General features: G+C 36.6%; 1 protein-coding gene across 10 annotated transcripts in view; it reads right to left on the reverse strand.

Moving 5' to 3' along the window:
- Positions 1 to 15,220, reverse strand: part of ANKRD26 (ankyrin repeat domain 26) — a 92,452-nt gene that overhangs the window by 17,624 nt on the left and 59,608 nt on the right. For all 10 annotated transcript variants that reach the window (XM_027121657.1, XM_027121653.1, XM_027121649.1 and 7 more), the window contains 7 exons: positions 14,271 to 14,454; positions 13,518 to 13,655; positions 9,719 to 10,675; positions 8,172 to 8,324; positions 5,245 to 5,315; positions 4,813 to 4,906; positions 340 to 452 (listed from right to left, as the gene is read on the reverse strand). In XM_027121657.1, the coding sequence (XP_026977458.1) occupies positions 340 to 452; positions 4,813 to 4,906; positions 5,245 to 5,315; positions 8,172 to 8,324; positions 9,719 to 10,675; positions 13,518 to 13,655; positions 14,271 to 14,454 (1,710 nt within the window). The remainder of the gene's footprint in view (positions 1 to 339; positions 453 to 4,812; positions 4,907 to 5,244; positions 5,316 to 8,171; positions 8,325 to 9,718; positions 10,676 to 13,517; positions 13,656 to 14,270; positions 14,455 to 15,220) is intronic.

Here is a 15,220-nt window from a genome sequence, read left to right on the forward strand (position 1 = left end):
CACAACTAAAAGAAGGCAGGATTACCAAAAAAGAGCAAAGATATCTTGCAGACATAAAAATTCAAGGTAGATGATGAAGAGCAGAGTGACATTACTATACACAAGGCACACTATTGTTATTGTTTCAGAAATCATTGAAGAGGAATTGTAATACTGGGGCACTCAAAACAGTTTCAGATTGTGCTGTGAGTTTCTAAAGTAAACTTTTAAATAGGATGGATGATTTAAGTATGAATATACACATACAAAATGAATTTGTATCTAAGGTTTTAATAAAACAAAATTATAGTTAAATCAATTAGTTAATAGTTGAAATTATCAGAAATATTAAAATCTTACCCAATAATCTCTTTTTCTAATTCACTATTTTTCTTCATTTCTTCATCCAAATTATATTCCAGAGACTGTTTTAGCTCAATACATTTCTTTAATTGCTCCTTTTCATCCTCAGACTTTGAAAAAAAATTTTTTAATTATTTTTTAAAACCTAGAGACTTACTCTTCTTTCTTAAAAATATTACTTCTCATGAGTTCATGAGTAATATACATTTATAGCGAAACACAGTTTATAAACCTGATGCCAATAAGGACAGACTTCAAAAATAATGACTTTTCTTGAAACAGCTTATATTGATTTTTCATTTTCATCATTTCATCATTTTCCTAGAATTTAAATTGCCAAAATTTATTTGTTAAAAACAGACATTTTGGGACTTCCCTGGTGGCATGGTGGATAAGACTCCGTGCTCCCAATGCAGGGGGCCTGGGTTCAATCCTTGGTCAGAGAACTAGATCCCACATGCAGGCCGCAACTAAGAGGTTGCATGCCACAACTAAGGAGCACACCTGCTGCAACTGGGGAGCCCGTCTGCTGCAACCAAGACCTGGAGCAACCAAAATAATAATAATAATAAATAAATAAATAACCCAGAGGTTTTTACACGTTAATGAAATTTTTTTAAAGAGTGGCTATATTTACGTTTTAGTTTCTAAAGATGCCCTAGAAACATTTTCATCAATGGTTTAAGATACTCCAGGTTTTGTTAAATCACATCCTACTAACATAATCTTTGAAAAATTCCCACACAACATGAGATAAAGCCTTTTATTCTCTGTAAGCATTCTTCCATAGGTTTTAATTTCTCCATTTCTATTAACCATTGTTCTCTTTAAATAAAGTTTAAGTCTTCTATACACTAAATAAAAATGTAATTTCTTCTTGATTCTTGTAGCTTTTTCTCTCATCCTTTTTCTCCCCCACCCCTGCCACTGGATTCTTACATTCTTTTTTTAATTAATGAATTAATTTTATTTATTTATTTTTGGCTGCGTTGGGTCTTTGTTGCTGCGTGTAGGCTTTCTCTAGTTGTGGTGAGCGGGGGCTACTCTTCGTTGTGGTGCACAGGCTTCTCATTGTGGTGACTTGTTGCGGAGCATGAGCTCTAGGCACATGGGCTCAGTAGTTGTGGCTCCCAGGCTCTACAGCGCAGGCTCAGTAGTTGTGGTGCACAGGCTTAGTTGCTCCTAGGCATGTGGGATCTTCCCGGACCAGGGCTCGAACCCGTGTCCCCTGCATTGGCAGGCAGATTTTTTTTTTTTTTGTGGTACACAGGCCTCTCACTGTTGTGGCCTCTCCCGTTGCGGAGCACAGGCTCCAGACGTGCAGGCTCAGCGGGCATGGTTCACGGGCCCAGCCGCTCTGCGGCATGTGGGATCCTCCCGGACCGGGGCACAAACCCGTGTCCCCTGCAACGGACTCTCAACCACTGCACCACCAGAGAAGCCGGGCAGGCGGATTCTTAACCACTGCACTACCAGGGAAGCCCTGGACTCTTACATTCTTTAACGCACGGTCTCATCCACAATTCATCTTTCATCACTTATTCTCTTCTTTTACACTAAATTGACTTTCAATCTTGTAACTCCACTAAAAGTTTTGAGGGTCATCAAGAACCGTTTCTTCAGTCCTTACCCTGCTTTACTTCTCAGCAGCAACTGCTAACATGACCACACTCTGCCTCTGCTCCTCTGAGCCCACCTCAGTCTGAATGACAGTAACCCTTGATGTTCAGTCCTTGGCCCTTTCTAATCCTCTTTCTAAATTCTCTCAGGGCTCCCTATATCTCAAGGCTTCGTACTGGATTCCCTAACCTACCTTTCCAGCCTTGACCCCTTTGCTGAGATCACCTGTACTTTTCTCTCCCCCTCCTCGCTCCTCATAGACAACATCCTCAGCCACACTCATGAGCCATTACTTGGTGTGGATTATCCTTGTACAGAGCTATTCTTGGACACTTTATGTTTATTCTTATTGGTGTTACTTTGAGTGTAGTGTTATTTTCTAATCTTGGGGGGCACCCTCACCCTTAGGATGTTGACCAGCATACTTTGTCTTTATTTTCTTTTATAATGAGAAAGTTTTTCACAAGGATCAGATTATCAATTATTTGACCTTGTTTTCTTTTTCTTTTTGGCTGCATTTGATCTACGTTGCTGGCTGCGGGCTTTTTCTAGTTGCGGTGAGTGGGGGCTTCTCTTCACTGTGGTGCGCGGGCTTCTCACCGTAGTGGCTTCTCTTGTTGCAGAGCACAGGCTCTAGGCACGTGGGCTGCAGTAGTTGCAGCACATGGGCTCAGTAGTTGTGGCTCGCGGGCTGTAGAGTGCAGGCTCAGTAGTTGTGGTGCACGGGCTTAGTGGCTCCCCGGCTTGTGGGATCTTCCCAGACCAGGGATCGAACCCATGTCCAATGCATTGGCAGGAGGATTCCTAACCACTGCACCAGGGAAGTCCCTGCCCTTGTTTTCTTTTGAATAATTTCCTATTCCATAGAGACCTGACCTTATGGAAGTCTTCTGACACTCCTTTCAGGTGAATACTCAACTATACTGTTTGGAGTCTTGAGTCAGATAGAGCTCTCTCTTCTTCCCAGCCCAGATTCTTCATCTCAACACTGTGCTGACCATATATCTTAACTCAGGTTGGCTCTGGCCTGGGGATTCCTGAGATGAGAACTTTCTAGAGAAGCCAGGGCTACTGACTGAATTGGTGAAAAGCTGTCTCATTAAATTTTTGATTTGTGTAGACCTTAAAGTGGCCAATAATTCTATGTCATAATCCTAACTCATTTCTATAGGAATCTACAGAAAATCCCTAATTATATTTTTAATATGCTTAATCAGTGTGGGGTATTCTTATAAAATTTTCAATTTCTGATACCCGAATAGATTTCTGTTTGACAATGTAAGGGGACATCTGGCACTCTCATTCACATAAGACTCCTTTTGTCAACATATTGTATTGTCACTTGTATGAAAAGTATGCTAATACAATGTGACTAATTTACATCAAGTCTAGAAAAAATAATTTTCAATGTTTCTTTAACACAAGAAGGGCCAGTCAATAGAATGTTCTAGTTCCCCTGACAGGTATATCTGTATAATGACACTGCATGAATCTAACTATTGTGATGGAAAGAGACGAGTTGGTAGGTGCTACCTCATCCCTCCAACTTAGGGTTCACAATAGAATCTTCTGATTTTTAAATCATAGGTAGCTTCCCCTACAAAGGAGAGTATAAATGGCAGGAGAGTCCCTTTCTGCTTGGTAAATAGTTACATAGCTTTCACTATACATTGATAAATTGGAATCCTGGATTACACATCAGTCTTTTCTGAGACTGGCCGTTACACCTTTGAAAGGCTGATTAACTCAAGTGTCTGGGAAAAAAATTGTTCCTGAACTTGCTATGCTAGGAGCACCTGTTACTATGTAAGGCCCTGACTGAGCAGCCATTTCTACTTTTTCACTGGCATCTCTTTTCTTTTTTTAACAGAAAAAAGGGGGACTTCCCTGGAGGTCCAGTGGTTAAGACTTTGCCTTCCAATGCAGGGAGTTCGATCCCTGGTCAGGGAGCTAAGATCCCACATGCCTCCTGGCCAAAAAACCAAAACATAAAAGAGAAGCAGTATTGTATCAAATTCAATAAAGACTTTAAGAATGGTCCACATCAAAAAAAATCTTTAAAAAATAAAGTAAAATAAAATCCAAGAAAGGAAAAAATACATTCCTTTCAGAAAAATGCTTGCATAGTGACCTAGTTAGTATTCCTTCTTGATAAATAAAACGAACTACAACATTAAAAGTAATTCATTCCCGGGCTTCCCTGGTGGCGCAGTGGTTGAGAGTCCACCTGCCGATGCAGGGGACACGGGTTCGTTCCCCGGTCCGGGAAGATCCCACATGCCGCGGCGCGGCTGGGCCCGTGAGCTATGGCCACTGAGCCTGCGCGTCCGGAGCCTGTGCTCCGCGACGGGAGAGGCCACAGCGGTGAGAGGCCCGCATACCGCAAAAAAAAAAAAAAAAAAAGTAATTCATTCTCAAAATAGCACTGGAGGGTTTACATTACAAGGGAAATTCAGAATTCTAGATCAAATCATTACTCAAATTTCTGGACTCAAACAGATATTTGTGTACCACTGTTCATAGCAGCATTATTAACAATAGCCAGAAGGTGGAAAAATCCCAGTGTTCATTGACAGATGAATGAATTAACAAAATGTGGTATATATAAAATATTGCTTTTGGACTGTCACAATCTTTTTAATTAAAATCTTACTAGAAAAATCAATTTTATTATTTCAGTCAACTTCCTCTATAAAGAGGAATTATGCTACTAGTAGCAAGTAGTATCAATATAAAAATAAGCTCTTTTATCAATGAGACTTTTCATATTGTCCAAAATATTCTTATATATTACTAGTATAAAAATTAAAATTCCTTTTCAGCATGACAGAAATTAAGAGATTGACTTACTGAACTTGTACTTAACAGGTTTTTCTGAAGCTGTTCAATTTTGCCGGCTTGCTTTTTGACTGTAGCTTTTAACTTGGCATTTTCAATTTCAAGCCTAAAATGCATATTTTAAAATAATTATTCTCACACATAGATTTTTAAAATACCACACATATTTTCTGAACAAACACCTGCAGGTTCAATTACATACGTTCTTAGAATTTTGAAAAGTAGATGATTTGGCAATTGTGCCATTTTCTAGTTGTGTTCTGTGGATAATGTGAAAAATTTAGAAATAATGGAGAAAAATTACGCATTTCAAAATAGCTCAAAGCTGAAATGTTTACCCAGCCTCACAATGATGTATTTATTGTCATTACTGATATAATTCTCATACTATACTGCTTATCTGCTCTATACTTAAGTTATTTTCTGTGCTGCTTTAAATTGTACTTTTGGATGTGATCCTGCGTCTTCTCAGCACATCTCATGGCCTCTGTACGTCGATCCTGTGCTTCCTGCAACTAAAAGGAGAAAAAATTTTTTAAAATTACTGATAATCTAGCAAATCTGCCATCATCTGTTTTTATGTCTTTCATCTGCATATTGTTTATGACTACTTTCCTGCTGCAACAGCAGAGTTGAGTTGCTACAACAGACACCTTATGAACCACAAAGCCTAAAATATTTACTATCTGGCCCTTTACAAGTTACTGACCTCTAGTACTAAACCACAACATCATTCATGCTTTAAATTATATTTTATCAAATAAATACACAAACTTATAAATTGGCCAAATGGGGAAAGATATTTATATTTTTTATTCCATGCTCTATACCAATTATAATTTTAAATATCCACATATGTGAATGACCACAGCTCTTCCAGTGATTATGAACGTTCACACTACACACTACTGTTGGTGACAACCAGATGCTTCAGCGACTAGTGTGAGAGGCAGTATCTACACAGGAGCCAGAATGCGTGGGTCTGAGTCCCAATTCCACCAGTTATTTGCTGGATGTCCTTGAGCAAATTACTTAAATTTTCTGTGTCTCAGTTTCTCCAGCCGTAAAATGAAGATAATAATAGCACTGACCTCACTGGGATGTCAGGAAGATTAAATTGGGGGAGGGGGGTATACATAATGTATTTAGAAAAGTACGTGGCGCATAGTAAATGCTAAGTGTTTACAATTAGAATTATTACTATTGCTGTATTTTATGTTCTAAACAATTTGATATTTTAGGCAGATGGCATGCCAACAGAAGTGGTCTCCTGTACAAGTCCCACTGAAAGCATTCTCCATACCACTGAAATTGGCAGTAAACGGGGAGTGTGAGGACCAGAATGTATGTGCCCAGTACTTCAAAAACTTTCACTGATTCCACTAATCAACCAGTACTTTTTTCCACTTATAATAATTTATAACTTACTTCCTCTCTGTACTACTCAGTGGGCAGTGATCATGGATTTAATATGCGAATAGCACCTCCTGGATTGAGTGGTACATAACTTACATGACCATCAGAGGAAGGGTTAAGTCACTGGCATGGAAATATCACCCTATTGCTAAATCAAAGTTCTGAATCAGTTCACTCCCAGCGACTGTTTATGTCTAGAAAGTACTCGGATGAGAAAATTAAGGTTATGTGGTATGGATATCGGAGAAGCTATCCACAGAGCTTTACAGTTGGTGAAAGGCTATAAATGTCAAAATTCCCAGTTCTGGCTGCATAATGAAGGAAGGTAAATTTAGATTTTTTTTCCAGAGTGAGGGAAAAAAAAAAAGAGCATTTAATTGAACAATTCTCCTCTATTAGATTAAGAGCTTTTAATTTTATATTTAATTGCTTAAAATACATTTTAATACAAGATTTATTATATCAATAGCTCCAAGAAAAAATTATTGGTATGGTATAAAGTACTTAATTGTATCCTAGCAACTGTTAAGCTAAAATATTTTCAATTTATGCAAGACAGGTGCCGTGCATATCAATAAGTATTCCCTGTTAGACAAATTTATACTTAGACAAGATTCTCTCTCATGAAAAAAATTAAAACAGTGTAAAACTAAGGGCTAAACTGTTCTTCACAGACTAGATGACAGGGTCAATGAGAGCTAGGACAGTCAGAGAGAGCTTCATGGAGAAGACTGGGGGCCAGGTCTGAATAAATGGAGGATTAGGTAGGAGGAAAAGAAACTGTAAAGACAGAAAGGACAGCATGAGTAAAGGCCAAGAAAAGGTGAAATCAGCCAATTAACTCAGAGGATAAAATCCAACAGCAGGGAGATAAAAATTATGTCCACACAGTAACTTGTAAATGAATGTTCACAGCAGCATTATTAACAGCCCAAAGTTGGAAATAACCCAAAGGCCCATCAACTGATGAATGGATGAATGGCTTAGCCACATAACGTGCTGTTCGACAATAAACAGAAATGGAAGTACTGATATGCGCTATAACATGGATGAACCTCGAAAATGTTACGTCAAATGAGAAAAGCTAATCACAAAGGACCACATACTGTGTGATTCCATTTATATGAAATACCCAGAATAGGCACATCTACAGAGACAGAGATTAGACTGGTGGTTGCTGGGGCTGAGGGAGATGGGGGCCATGGGTGATGGCTAAGGGATGCAGGGTTTTCCTTTGTGGGTGATGGAGATGCTCTATAATTGACTGTGGTGCCAAGTGCACGACTCTCTGAATATACAAGGAGAGATTCAACTACACATTTTAAATGGGTGAATTATACGATATGTGAATTATCTCAATAGTTTTCTTAAAAATTACAATGGCAGGATCTATATAATTTTCTTAATTTTCTATTTTGGGTGTACATACTATACACGATCTGAGTATCTCTAAGCTTTTACAATATATCTAAAATGAAAAGAAAATGAAGGCAATGCCTAACTTCAACTGGTTTGTATAATGACCTTTCTGTACAAGTTATTCTGAAATCCATGAAATAAATATCCACAGATACTATATCCATTCACGAAAGTGAAGATGAAAAATTGGAACATTCCATTAAACATTATCCTCTGATTTTATCTGGCTTGCTTCATCATGGTAGTAGAGATATCATTAAAAAATACTGTTTAATAGAAAAAGAAGTCTCTCAACTTCTGTGAGGAATCATGCACAATTCTCAACTTTCCTGAGGGTAAACATTGTAAGAAAAAATATATAATGCAAACGGCAGAATGAAAGTCAGAGTTTAAGAAACAAGTGCATTATAAAGATAACAAAATTGTAATAAATTTACTTGTAACGAAAATACAAAAGAAAGCCGTCCAAGAAAATTAGTGTCCTAAAACACTTTATCCTATACATTAAGTATTGACACGTTAAATTTCATACATACCTGACTGGTGACTTGACGTAATTTTTTCTTTAAATCCTGTGCCTCATCTTCTAAATTAGTACGATAACGTGACGTGACCTCCAGTGAAGCCTCTGACATAGATTGCTTTTTTAGGGTATCAGCCAGTTCTTGTTGAAGTTGTCTCACAAGTGCCTAATAAGATACTCTGTCACTGATTTTATAAATTACCTTACTATTAAGTTATGTTAATAATAGATAACTCCAACATACGTACTTTGAAAACTATCACCAGAGACATCAATTTGTCTCCTTCTTCTCGTATGTGCACCTTCCTGCTCACTGAATTTGGTTTAAGACACAGAAGGTGTTACCCTCCGGCCTTATCGCTATTAAGTTACTTAGACAATGGATTCAGTCCCGCTATCCACTCCCCGCCCTTCCCGATCAATTTGCAGAGCTTGAGGACCTCCTCAAGTCTCAGAAAGAAATGGGTGTGTAGGTGGGACGAGTGGTGGGAACATCTTCCCTCTTCTCTACTGGAGGCTTCGATTAACTTCAGAGATCCTCACATATTCAATCCAGTGCTCAATAGATTCCTATCTCAGAATTAAAATGAGGTCATTCCCATTTTAATTCCTAGAATTAAAATGAGACCTTCAGGGCCTCCCTCTGCCTCCCGATGGCAGCCCCTATGACCCTGTCCCCCACTCTATTCCTGCTACTCATGAATCTGTCACCCCTCACTAGTCTGAAAATGGGAGTCCAATGTCAAATTAATAAGTCACAGAGAGCTACAATTCTCTTTGTATTGGACAAATTTATATCCAAATGATAGTAACTGAGCCTTGAAATGAGAATTATGAGCAAATTATTTGTAAAAATGTTCCAAGTAAATTATAAATAGAAGTGGGAAGATTAAATCAAGTATGGTTTTGCTAAAGCTCACTACTTTAATCCCAAATTATGATTTAATGAAAAGTAGATGCCTTTATAAAGAGTTGAGAGGTCATAAGAATACATGGTTTGAGGCTGAATTATTTCCCAAATTAATTCTAATTGACATGAATAAAAATAAAATTATATCAACTAAAAAGTTATGTCAAGCTACTGAAGGAAAAGTACTATGAGATATGGCATCGACACATCAGTTCATCTGGGAAATCTGGAATTGACTGTCAAGGTAATACACACAACTGAATCTTAATTTCAAAATAATTCATTTTAGATCTGAGCGTTTCATTTATCTGCTTCATCGTGATACTAAAATGTGACATAAAGATTAAAATTATTATCTTAGCAGTAGAAGAGTAAGTTACTAATACCTGTCTATACCCATTAACAATTTATAACTTAATCTCTTAAAATTTCATAGGTGACACAATGTCTCTACTCAAAGTAAAGCACCTCTCAGGTCTAATTCTTTATTTGCTGGATACAAGGTATGCTTTTAGGCTGATTTACAGTCTATAGATTTATAGTCTATATATTTTTTATATTCAACTAGATTCAACATTTAGCCATAATCAAAATCACTTTGAATTTTCTTTCAGGAAGTCTGAGAATTATTTCTCTTCTTGGATACTTACTTCTCTTTCTGTTTTCTCATTTTCATACTGATACATTCTCTCTTTTAAATGATTACATTCATTGATTAACTCCTTGTTTCTTTCCTCCAGCATCAGACCTTGTTTTTCACTTTCAGCTTGAAGTTTTTTCACAATATCCTGAAACTGGTCTTGGATGTTAATTACTGTCTTCTCTTTACTGTCGGCTTTGTTTTGCGCATCATCCAGTTGCTGTCTGAGCAACATGTTTTCACTCTGGAGTTGAGATAATCTCTCTTCTAAGGATTCCTGCTTTCCAATGTATTTATTCACTTTGCCTTGTTCGCTTTGATACATGTGTTCAATTTCCTTCTTTTGACACTGTGCTTGGCTTAGGTCTCTCTGTACACGTTCTAACATCAAAGTCTTTTCTCTGAGAGCATCCCTCGTGTGATGGAGCTGGGTTTCTAGGCTATTGAATTTACTTTCAGCTTTAGAAAGTTGCTGGGAAAGCATCTCATTGTTATCGTTCAGGTTAGACACATCAAAATTCATTTTGTCCTGCAAGCGTAACCACTCATCTCTTGCTCTCTGGAAGGCAAGTTCCAGGTCTCTTTTTGATGTCTGACTTTGATGGTGATCATGTATGGCGGTAGCCAGTCTAGAACGGTAGGATTCCACTTCTGTTTCCAGTCTTTCTTTGCTTTGTTTTTCATTCTCCAGCTTAGAGTTTAGCATTGTATTCTCAGCTGTCAGAACATTAAGCTGTCCAGTATATTGGAATGTTGTCTTTGTTAATGTTTCCTCATTCAGTTTTATTGTCTTTTGAAGATCATCATTCTTTTCTTTTACAATTTCAATGTCCTCAAAATATTTCTTTTCCTTTTCCTGGTTCTGACATTTTATTGTGTCTATTTCCAGTCTTAGCATGGCAACTTCGTCCTGCAAGATGTGGTTTTTATGTAACAGATCTTTTTCTTTTTCAGGACTATTGGACACCTAAGTGAAACAGAGGAGATTTTTAGCTAGTACTCAATAAATTGACATTTCATGATTTCCTCTGAAAGACTAACCTATATGTTTATACAATGAAAAGGCTGCAATAAGTGGATATCCAACTGGAAAAAATAAGGTTGCATACAAACCTCAGACTTCTTGCAAGCAGAAATCTTCAAAAGTTCAAAAATTTAATTAAAGACAATGAATCCACGAAAGCAAAAAAGAAACCACAAGAGAATTCTTAAGAAGCTCAGAATTGGAAAGGCCTTTCTCTAAATTATAACAAACCCAGAAGGCTTAAAATAAATGATTAATAAATCTGACTACACTTAAAAATTGCATCTGATGTGATATATTTATACAATGGAATACTACTCAGCCATAAAAAAGAATGAAATAATGCCATTTGCAGCAACATGGATGGACCTAGAGACTATCATACTAAGTGAAGTAAGCCAGACAGAAAGACAAATATCATATGATATCGCTTATACATGGAATCTAAAAAAATGATACAAATAAACTTATTTACAAAACAGAGAGACTCACAGACATAGAAAACAAACTTATGGTTACTAAAGGGGAAAGAGGGGGAGGGATTCATTAGGAGGTTGGGATTAATATATACACACTACTATATAAAAAACGGATAACCAACAATGACCTACTGTGTAGCACAGGGAACTACATTCAATATTTGGAAAAAGAATCTATAAAGGTATATATATATATATATATATATATATATATATATATATATATATATAAAAAACTGAATCACTGTGCTGTATACCTGAAACTAACACAATATTGTAAATCAACTATACTTCAATAAAAAATAAAATAAAATACCACCCGCTAGCTTAAAAAAAAATTTGCTCATCTGCTATCTAACCTATACAGCTACCCCATAGTAAAAGCCTTAGCTCTGTATATATTTCGACAGATTAAATTTCCTCAAAAATTTTTTGCCTGGGCTTCCCTGGTGGCGCAGTGGTTGAGAGCCCGCCTGCCGATGCAGGGGACACGGGTTCGTGCCCCGGTCCGGGAAGATCCCGCATGCCGCAGAGCGGCTGGGCCCGTGAGCCATGGTCGCTGAGCCTGTGTGACTGGAGCCTGTGCTCCGCAACGGGAGAGGCCACAACAGTGAGAGGCCTGCGTACCGCAAAAAAAAAAAAAAAAAAAAAAATTTTCCTGAGAATATTCCATAAATATTCTACGTTTCTAATATTTGTATAGTCCTGAGAATATTCCATAAATATTCTATGTTTCTAATATTTTTATAGTCAGTTACAAGAATTACATCTACTGATAACTGTACTAAATAAGCACTTCTACAAACGTCAATTAACTCATTTAGCTAGGACAGTCCTGGAAATGAGGAAGTCAAAACTACAAGCAAGCTGCAGGCTTTTCTCCAGGTCTTCTGACTTTACTATGAGTCCCCTTACACCAAACCACAGCTAGTTCTCTAGTACAAACATACAAATATGAAATGAGCCTTATATTTCACTAATGGTACATACACTAGTGGTAAATAAGGTAAAATTTATAGAGATCTTAGAAAATCATGAGATTATTCGCTGCTGCAATCACTTTTATTCTCTCTTCATAATGCTTAAAATAGTAAGGTAGGGGGAAATACAATGAACTGTTTCACTAAAAATAAAATACTTATCAATAAATTATCACTAAATAAATATTATGGCATATCTATCACTATTTTCAAAAGTTCCTTGTACTGAAATAGGACACTACATGGAGCAAAGTGTTAATTTTCTCACAAGTAGAAGAACGACATCCAAAAGACGGTCTCTGAACTGGCTATACCTTTCCTCCTTACCATCAGTGGAAGGGATAAACTAACCTCTCTATTAATCTATCAAGGAAGTGAAATCACTGCCAAAAACCATAATGTTGTTTTGTTTGTTTGTTTTGGGGTTTTTTTTTTTTTTTTGGTATTTTATAAGTTTATTCTGAGGAAATAATTTTTTTAAGTGCTCAAAAATGTTTTTACGGGCTTCCCTGGTGGCGCAGTGGTTGAGAGTCCGCCTGCCGATGCAGGGGACACGGGTTCGTGCCCCGGTCCAGGAAGATCCCACATGCCGTGGAGCGGCTGGGCCAGTGAGCCATGGCCGCTGAGCCTGCGCGTCCGGAGCGTGTGCTCCGCAACGGGAGAGGCCACAACAGTGAGAGGCCCGCGTACCGCAAAAAAAAAAAAAGTTTTTACCACTAATGTTGCAGCTTTTACGATACTGAAAAATTGTAAATGATGTAAAAATGTCATTGATGGGGTACTGGTTAAAGAAATGACAGTGAAACTAAGAACAGACTCTGATTTAGACACTGAAAATGATGAGGTGCATAGTGATTGACATGTTCACTCCAAAGCAGAGGGCAAGATCGTATTCAGTGCTGGGATTTGGTTGGGTAGTGTGGTCGATGGTGGAGCACACATGGTCTTCCCTGCCTAAACCACCATCAGGGTGCAGACTTTTCTAGATGGTAGCAATAGTTTTGAGATTATGAAAAGTTCATCAGTTCCTATGGAAAATATTAAAAGCCTCTCCTTGGATGAGGCTATTGTACGTCACTGCTTGACTGTTGCAGACAAATGGATTTGAATTAAAAATACTACTTGAATTAAATTTAATTAAAGATAATTCAATTATGTTTGAATTAAAAATATTAAATATCCAATGGACAAGAAACGTCACCCCCCCAAAAATATACTTAAATAGGTTTTAAATATCCTCTATACTGTCTGTGATGTATAGTATTGGTTTTTAAAATATATACAGATACATACACACAAATATTTGAAAATGATTAAAGAAAATACCTCAGAATTCATTTCCTTATTAGTCATTTCTATCTCCTTTTGTTTGGCAAGGTGATTGGTCAGGATTCCATCTTGTAAAATTCTGGCATTCCGCTCTCGAGAAAGCTGCCTCTGAGTGTCATTTCGCTCTTCTACAACCTGGAGACACATTTCATGAGGTTTTTGGTCTCATACCATTAAAAAAAAAAATGTCAAAAGCTTAAGAGCAGAATTAAAAAAAAAAAAACTGTTAAAAGGAAGTAGCCTTTTTAAATAAACACAAGGATCTTTATCCCACATGAATAACTTAAGATTTTAATTTAAATGACTGCTAAACTTATCACAGAGCAAAAATACAGGGAGATATAGTATTGTGAAAGAAAATCTTTTTACAAAGCGTTTAACTAGTTCCATCACAGTCCCAAAGCAATTTAGCCTGTATTTTAACATAAAAAAGCCAAAATTAACACATAGATTGGAATTAAGAATATTACTTTCGAATGGACCAAAAATGCCAATCATTATGTTAATCATTAAGCTCAATTTACCTTCCATTCCTCCATTCAGAAAACATACACAGAGCATGTATTAGAAGCTAAGAATGGCAAGAAATTAATAATTTAAGCTATAAATGTCATAGTTCATATTTAGGATGAGATAACACTTTTTATTTGTTTTAAACCTAAATAATATATATTAAATCAAAGAGATATTACAAATAATACTGATGAAATACTGTTGGAAATTTGAAATTTTCACCAAAGATTAATTTACCTGATTCAGATTATTTCTCACAGTCCTCAGTTCCGTGTCTAGTGCTCTGAGATTGAGTTCAAGTTGTTGTTTCATTTCAACTTCTTTACTGTATTGCTCTTCTTTTCTTCTTAACTGCTCCCTAATTTTTTCATATAACATGTCAGCATTTCTTCTCTTCTCTTCTTCTTGTTTTAGGGTGAATCTGCAGTTAAATATGTTTACCTCAAAATGTGGTTTGTTAGGAAATAAAAAGTTCATTTTATGATCTGGCTCTTCACCCGCTGATTTACTATCCTAATGAAATTTCTGTTCTCCAGTTTTGTTTTTCCTTTCTAGGTCTCATATTTTTAATTCCTCACTTCAATCTCTTCATAAAGATATATATACTTGAAAGGGAGCAATGAAAAAACATTCTGCCACTTAAGTAAGTTTTAGTCCACAGTAACTCTGGTGAATAGTGTAGGAAAGAAATTTTGAAATTACTCAGTGAAGTTAGGTTGAAAATTACCCTGTTTTCCACACTGTCATAATTACTCCTCCTTTAGGACAGATAATTTAGTTACTAATTAAAAAGAGAAGCTGTTGTTTAGAAACAAGTTCATAAGTTCACTAGAAATAAAATTTCAACTTCATAAAATACTGCAGGTACCCCTAAATGACTTACAGTGCCAGATAAAAATCTGCAGAGGTCTTTTACAGAACACGTATCTTCAGACACTAATCCAAGACTAGGCTAGGGAATCTAATATCTGTTGCCCCACACTTTTTATGTTTCTTCTTTTGCAACATTTTCAACTTGTTGATTATTATCTATTTAATAAATAATTTTAAATCCCGTAAGGCAGGATCCATATTAATTAATTAAACAATAGAGAGTATTTTGTGCTTTCAGTACAAACCTTTGAACTAATTTTATCTCTGTATGAAAGAGATATTGAATAAACTAATCAGTAATCACCTTCCATTTT

The sequence above is a fragment of the Aethalodelphis obliquidens genome, unplaced genomic scaffold, assembly GCF_003676395.1.
Source record: "Aethalodelphis obliquidens isolate GAN/ISIS:26980383/991018 unplaced genomic scaffold, ASM367639v1 scaffold23, whole genome shotgun sequence".
Lineage (NCBI taxonomy): Eukaryota > Metazoa > Chordata > Mammalia > Artiodactyla > Delphinidae > Aethalodelphis > Aethalodelphis obliquidens.